The 8,063-nt window shown below is 33.8% G+C and overlaps 1 protein-coding gene across 1 annotated transcript; it reads right to left on the bottom strand.

Annotated features, from left to right (window-relative positions):
- Positions 1–774: 774 nt before the first annotated feature.
- Positions 775–5,410, bottom strand: LOC111373300 (ER lumen protein-retaining receptor). The gene is made up of 6 exons (XM_022995807.1): positions 5,094–5,410; positions 2,914–3,179; positions 2,591–2,706; positions 1,343–1,416; positions 1,129–1,192; positions 775–1,046 (listed from the first exon to the last, which is right to left on the bottom strand). The coding sequence occupies exons 1-6, from the start codon at positions 5,182–5,184 to the stop codon at positions 1,010–1,012; spliced, it is 648 nt and encodes a 215-aa protein (XP_022851575.1). The 5' UTR covers positions 5,185–5,410; the 3' UTR covers positions 775–1,009.
- Between the last annotated feature and the right edge of the window lie 2,653 nt (positions 5,411–8,063).

Genomic DNA, 8,063 nt, shown 5'->3' with positions numbered 1-8,063 from the left:
GGGGGGGGGGGGGGGGGGGGGGGGGCCAAAGGGAAAGAAAGAAAAACGAAGCAAAAATTGAGGGATTTGAAGGAAGAATCAAGGTTTTATTACTCCATTTCTTTAATAATTCATTCAAGGGACTAGTTTTATCTATTATCTTGCATTCTTCCTTTATTTTCTTTATTTTATAATGGGTTTCCTTACCATTTTCATTTTGTGCCTTTATTTTAAAGAATATGCTATTTGTACATAATGCGGTACCCCCCTTACATCGTATCCCTCCATGTGAGGAAATGAACATCGTTATAGACGCTCTGATGTACGTGTAACATCATCAACGTAAAATAAATCTATATGTACATTCTTGTTGACATTAAGGATGAACATTTCCTTCTCTATCTCAAAATCTGACCAGTGATTTAAAAAAATATTATTAAAATCGATGGCTATGAAAAGATTTCAAACTTAATGTACACATAACATGTTTTGTACAATTTACTGCACATATTTCTTGTTATATATTTATTTATTATATATTTTGTTAATTCAAACGCTCAATGAAAAGAATGTAGTGACCTCAAAGAGAGGTCTCTATCCATCGCACAATGCTCAGTTAAAAACGAGTATCTATCTAATAGCAGATTACCCGGACAAGAAAAAAATGAGCAGGGTTTTGTAAAGATCCGTCCGTTGATTTTGTAATACGCACAACCATGCTTTGCCACAAAAGCTAACTTAAACCAGATTTTCTGCCTAAGTGCTATCTATGTTTCTCCAGTACAAAACCCAACATGAAAGACTGTTCAAGGACTTAAAAATAAAGAATGTCAAGGTAAGTTATAGAGTCAGTATAAATCACAAGTTCTTTTGGTGCTACATACCATTTGGTAAACCCCAATTAGTTGGGAATAAAAGAAATGCTTCTTCTAAACAAATCCACAAACAAAAAGACTATCATAATGCGACTGGCCTCACAATAAATATATATTTATGTATGCTGCGGTTTATCAAAATTCTTGCTATGACCTCACGCAGGCAACTCAAGCTTCACATTATTCTTCCAGCTGCAACAGTGATATGAAATGATTTAACTTACTAGATCAAAATGGCAAGTTCATATAATGTGTCAATGCTTGACAATTTTACCTTTGGAAGTAATAATAAAAGAAATCGGCATAAAGCAGTGTCTGAACAAGCCCCGAAATCCAAGCTGCATTGGCAAAAGCAGCACAAGTATATGATGTCAGTTTAATTGCGGATGGTGATATTTTTATTTTACATATTTACAAAAGTATGCAAGCTGCTGCAAAAAAAATTATTATCAAACATGATGTATTCAGAGAGAGAGAGAGAGACATACTTATCCAGTGAACATAGTGTGGCTCAGTGAAGTAGCGATAAATCCAATTCAATATGTATAATGACCGGTATGCGCTGCGATAAAAAAAGGAATGATAGATAAATTCGAGTTTCATCATTCATTTAACCAAAGACGATGACTTGAAACTGGGCATTTTGACACCAAATATATGTAGTTCATTATTTGACATTGATGACGATAGTACAAGTGTCACAGCCAATTTTGTTAGCATGAGATGTAGACTGGATTGGCCACGAGATACCAAATTAGTCTTTTGTTAATGATACTCGTGATGCTCATAACTGCTGTCAAAGCCAGCTAAAGAATGTCAGGATGGGGATCCTGAATTAGTCTTTACCCGAACTTAATGATAAATTTGCAGATAAAAAGGTTGAAGAATGGCTAGGTGTGCCCACGAGGTTACTCTTCGGGTGATATCTAATTTTGCATGTAAAGTTCTAAACTAATTCATCAACTGACCCATCACCCATGATCACATCTTCCGCTGGAAGAAAGAAGTATTTAACAGAATAATACTCTTCATACATCAAAGAAACCTGGATCATAATCCATATGGCCTTCTTCATATTTAGCATCTTGCAAAACTTCATTATTTATGGCAATGACTTTGACGTTTAATTAAATTTCCCATGGACTTTCTTTTCATTTTGCCCATTAATTTTACCTCATCATCCCCATGTTGCATGGATCTCCATGTTTAGTTACCAAATATCATTTTTCATCTACTATATTTCTGAAGGCAGAGAGCCCCATAAGCATCAAGAACAATGCTACCTCTCCATGCTTCAGGATCTCTCTTTTGTCTTCTCAGCAAACAAGTTCCTTTATTTCATCCATGAACCGAGTACAAAAACTCTAAGCAACAATTTATTTAGTGATAGAATGAATGCTGAAAAATAGTGGATCTTGAGTAAACCATGCCCTTACCAAAGAAATACTAGGAGGAAATGTATTTGTTGACCATAAGGTCACAGAACGAATAAACACAAACAGAGCAGATAATGATTTTCTAAAGCCCAGATTAAAATGTCAATATCCTTGGCTCATACTCACGTAAATTCATCAAGCAAGGCCCACAGAGGAAATAGCAAGCAGATATTAAATTTAAAGAGTCATAAGATTCACTTCAGTATATAAATTTTACATGTAAGCATACTCAAGATTGTTAATATAAAAAAATGTCATTTCGAGTCAGATATAAGAATAAGAATCTGGTAAATAAATTACCCCAGAAGAAAAACATATTGCCCAGTCAAGTTGTCAATATTTCTAGTCCTCTGCAGCAGGACCAGCTGAGGAAGGATGGCTACAGCTTCCAAGTACAAGGAGAATGTCCACATTATCTGATCACTCAAACAAGCCAGAAGTACAAAGGTAAGTAATAAAACAAGAAGAGCAGGCAAGACTGCAGTTTTCTGCAAAAAATATTATACAAAGTAATGATTCACTTTCATAATTCGGAGAAGATAAGTTATTTCCACAAGTAATTAGCCATGTACAATAATGAAAATTAAGGCATGAAATAATGGTCTGTGGGGAAGCCTGAGTACCTCTTTGACAGTAAACTTCTCGTTAATGACAAGGGCCAATAGAAAACACGGCAGCACAAGGAAATAGTGGCGAAACGTGTCCTGGTCTTTGTCATAGGATCTGCGGACGATCTTGTGATGCCTTATATACCAGACAATTGAGAAAGAGCTCACCAAGAAAATTAATTTCATTAGAGTATTATAGAGTGAAATGTAGTCGGTAAAAAGATCCAAGTAGCGTGTAGCAAAGACAAGAGCATAGAGTTCCTGAGTCTTCAGAGAAATGCCTGAATATGACAGAGGAAGTGAACATCAAATGATGCAGGCATTGATATAATTTCGATGCAGCTCTCAATTTTGTACAGATAATTCCATCATACAACTTCTTACTTCAATATTCAAAAGAGGAACAAAAAATCAATAGTAACAAAAAGAGCAAAAACTTATTTTAGTCGCCCCACAAGATGAGTAAGAGGATGAATTTATATAACGCATTTCATACGAAGTAAAAGTATCCACAATAATTCAGGTGCCAATTTCCCAACATTTTTCAATTTTAGATGCATAAACACGCTTCCATAAGCAGAAACAAAACTAAGCCGTTCAGATTAATTCTACATGGACATAAGTGGAAAACAACTTATTAGTACTTGAAGTGTCCCCTGACTGAGTGAACAGTGCACAAGAGAGCAATTCTAGTTTATTTAGTAGATTTTTTAATCATAACAGATCCGACTGAAAGACATCCAGTGGATTCAAGACTGACAGAGTATGTAGCAGGACTTATGTTGATTTTATGAATGATAAATTGATAATATTTTAAGTGAGTATGCATGTATCATGGTGAGGACTTGAATGTCTATGTTGAAAAGAGTTGAAATTCATGAGCGTCATTCAGAAATCCACCACAAATTAGACATGCCAATTGCCAAGGAAAATGAATCTTAAACCAAAATAATGCTCAAACAAGACACTTATACCTAGAAATCTAGTACAGGACTAACTGCAAATTATGTGTCCATAGACATCTGATTGAGTTCAGGCAACTATACTCTCGTCCATCTCCCATCCAAATGAAGACAAGTCTTGCCAGTGCACAAAGTGACACGTGCTTCTGTTTAGTCAAGAAACATGTTTGGATATGATATTGGACTTATATTCTCAAGTATTAAAGGCGCATTGACCAATCTCTAGAGTTTCACCATATTATCTGGTATTGTCCACGTCTCACTCGAATCACCAAAAATGGGGACCAAACATAGAGACGTGGAACACTAATGATATTTTTATTCCACGGTGGATATCATAGCAAGCATTTCAACCCATTTCAAGAGCAGTTTGTTGTTAATAATTCAATCAATTTGAGAAATCTCAAGCAAACTGCTAAGCAACATAGAAAATGATACCGGATCCAAATTTAGGATTCAAAATGACAAAGAGAACATTAATTCTATTACTTCGAGAAGTGATATAATAATTCAAAAGTAAATCACTGGATTATAAAGTGAATACCCACGACCAATAAGGGTAATGAAAAACAATTTTGGAAAAGAAGAGAAAACTGAAATCAGAGCAAAAAAAAAAGGAAACAGCTATTACATGCCAAATGTGACTGAGATTTGAAGGTCATGTAATGAACAAACACATTAAAACATAGCCTTTGCCAATTCTTGACCACACGGGATTTTTCGAAACTGTATCAAGTCTGCCTACTGCCAATACAATTATTGTGTGCCAAATATCCGTGATGAAACTACTCTAGCTTTAGAAAATTTCACTTCAATTTCAGTCTCCTAAAGATTCTCAGCAGGCTCAACGACCTGATAACTAGACATCTTTCTCACTATATGCCCAATGCTCTTTCTTAAACCAAATTAGGTAATATAAATCAATAATCATCCCAAATAAATTAATTAGCTAAGGCAACAGCTCTTAGCGCCCAAACAAATCCATAAAATTTACCTTTAGCAGCTGCAATATACAGAAGCATTAACATATTTGAAGCAATACCACAAAAAGTTTTCGAAAAACCAGTTACAACAACTCAAAAAACATGACTGAAATTACCAAATATGAATCTTTCCCAATTTACAAAACCAATGCGATTCAAGATTCAGCACCGAACAAGTTCATAATTTCACGAATTTATAGATGTATACATATGAGAGTTTTGGAAACGGGAAGCATATAGAAACGCGTACCAGCACAGGATTTGATTGTATGGATCTTGAGAAGCAAAACAAGGACGCTCGCCAAATGGGTCATGTCCCCTGCTAATCTAAATATATTCATCTTTCCCTCCTGTATCGATCAACCAGAAAAAAGGAAAATCGAATATCCCAGAAAACAGATCTGCCGACAATTTCTTTCTTTCTATTATTTCTTAAAACAGATCTCTAGGTCTGGGATGCTCTAAAGAAAGGGGAAGAAAATTTGTTTTTACTATTCTACTTTACCTTTTTTTGTTCATATTCTATTATTTCGTTCGCAGTTCTTTGCCTATAAATGCTGCATTTCTTTGCCGAGAAAAGGAAGTGGTTAAAAACAAAATTGAAAAATTGACACATATTACATGTACCACTAAATTGAGCTAACATTATTTTTTATCACTATATTTTTGGCAGTTTGTATTTGTCACGTAACTACTTTCGTAGCGGTGGCAATGAGCCCCACGAGCTTTGTGTTGTAATGCTTTGTTCTTTACTTGACTGACGAGCTCGACTCATGAGCTCTTATAAAGATAAAACATAAATCCTCCTCATTTATTTGAATTTAAAATTGATTACTTAAATTTCGAGTGAGTGGAGTTAAAAATTGTACAGCAACAACTTGTAACGTCTACAATTTTTTAAAGAAAATTAAAAACAATATTATAAAATAACAAATTTTGATTGATATGATTAAATTAAATATTATTTATCTGACGACATGCAATTCGGCATATTTATTTTGTAGTCGAAAATGAGAGTCTTGTGAATCATTCACACACATTAATACTTCAAAAATATTTTCTTGCAGTCGGCTCTTGATTTCGGACAAAATTCTCTTACTTGCACTAAAAGTAGATTTCCAAACTACAGTGCTAACCGGAATTGTCAGTAGGTCTTTTGCAATTACAGAAATCACTAGTCATCGTCATTCATACCTTCGTTAGAATTCAATAATTTCTTCTGAACCTTTTTTAATTGTTTTATTGGTAGGTATATTATGATTAAAGTAATCAATTAATTTAGCAAGCTATGCATTTGAATTTGCGTTCGCTGTTTGATCACACGCAAAAGACAAACTATTATTAGATGGACCAATTGCATTTGTATCCTATCTATACATCTGAATGCATTCGACTAAAATTAATATTTCAGCGCCATCTTATTCAATATTAGTAGAAGGAGTTGGTACAGAGGATACTCGACTAATATTTGTACCCATTTGCAAATAATTCATACATTACACATAAAATTGGTTCCAAATTTCTATACGCGATAGGTATATTAAAAGTTAAGGCTCCTAAATTTGATTAATTACATATTTAGCCCCTGATAAATTATATCGAGGGTCCATGATGCATGCTAAAGGAAATAACATGGGCAAATATTCTCAATATTTTCTAAACTTTAATTCCATAGAATATATAATTGCACTAAAATCGAGATCATTTTTGCATTTACGAAATGTCCTTGCAATTATATAAAGATGTTCAAGCACCGTACAGCTAGTAAAATAGTAAACTTAAGATAAAAAATTGTAGACTCATAAATTTGTTAAAAAAAATTAACTTTTAAAGCTAAAAGCCAATGGAATTCATTTAAAATAATGTTGTCATCGTTTCTAATATGCTTATTATTATAAAACTTAATTATCAAATGTTCAAAACATTTGCATAACGATAATAATAAGTGGAATTCCATCTATACTCTACGTCACTAACAAATGTTTTCGTATTTGTCACTCCAAATTCGATATAAAATTCCTCAAATGCTTGTTGTCTTTTAGGGGAGATCGTTTCACACTATATTGTTAGCTTTGTGGGTGGGGTGGGGTGGGTTGGGGGGGGGAATTCAATAATTTTTTATGCATACACACTAAAATGGGTCTATGTAGTGTGCTATTATAGCTTTATAAACTCTTTTATTAATAATTGTCGATATATTCAAAGTTAAAGATATAACAACCTCATATTTTTGTAAATCTATAATCAGTTGTTGTTTTGTTCAAAGAAAATATTCTATTGTATTTGAACGAAAAGTGTTTCGACCTACTTCAATGTACCTTGGTTGAAAATATTATTTTACGTACGAGACGAAATGTTCATTGTCTCTTATTGTTAGAGGCAACTAAGCACTGACAACAAGTTTCACCATTCTTGTTCGAGTATTCTCATTCGAATACATCCACGTGATGAGGGGCGAAGTCATAGAACAGACACCTGAACTACTAAATTGTAGTTGTGTTTGGCTAGATTCAAGAAGTTTATATTTGGTCGCACATGCTTAGTAGTGACGATTGATGTGAGTACCAATCATTGTTGACAGTATTTACATATTACTTTAGACTCTGCAACTCCATCAACCATATGATTCGTTGAAGTCAATTTAAAGTGATCCCAACATTTTGACCTGAACTACTAAATTGTAGTTGTGTTTGGCTAGATTCAAGAAGTTTATATTTGGTCGCACATGCTTTGTAGTGACGATTGATGTGAGTACCAATCATTGTTGACAGTATTTACATATTACTTTAGACTCTGCAACTCCATCAACCATATGATTCGTTGAAGTCAATTTAAAGTGATCCCAACATTTTGTTTTTTTTCCTTTCATTTTCCTCTTGCATCGGGAATGTCTAATTGAGATTCCTCCTCTTGTTCCATTTCAGAAACATTAACGTAATTCAAATCAATTGGATTATTACTTCTACGAGCAGCCAAATTTGGAATATCTTTGGAAATGGATACTTCATTTAGATCGAAAAATTGATTCCAAAATTGATTTTGCGACATCATAGGTGATTTGCCTTTGAGACCAAAGAAGCCCTCAACAAACTAAGTGTGAATCCATTCGTCAATTATGATGAAATTAAAATATATAGACAGCATAGTGAGTACTAAAACTTAACTAAGTAAAGAGTATAGAAAGAAAGTTGATGTGTGTAACATTGTGGATTTGTAATTG

This window comes from Olea europaea, unplaced genomic scaffold (genome assembly GCF_002742605.1).
Source record: "Olea europaea var. sylvestris unplaced genomic scaffold, O_europaea_v1 scaffold111, whole genome shotgun sequence".
Taxonomy (NCBI): Eukaryota; Viridiplantae; Streptophyta; class Magnoliopsida; order Lamiales; family Oleaceae; genus Olea; species Olea europaea.
Note: the sequence above shows the minus strand (reverse complement) of the source record. Positions and strands in the feature narration are given on the sequence as shown.

Coding starts and splice junctions, on each gene's coding strand:
- LOC111373300 (XM_022995807.1), bottom strand. CDS start 5,184: ATGAATATATTTAGATTAGCAGGGGACATGACCCATTTGGCGAGCGTC. Junction 3,180..5,093: donor TACAATCAAATCCTGTGCTG/GTACGCGTTTCT, acceptor TGTCATATTCAG/GCATTTCTCTGAAGACTCAG. Junction 1,047..1,128: donor TTTTATTATTACTTCCAAAG/GTAAAATTGTCA, acceptor TCACTGTTGCAG/CTGGAAGAATAATGTGAAGC.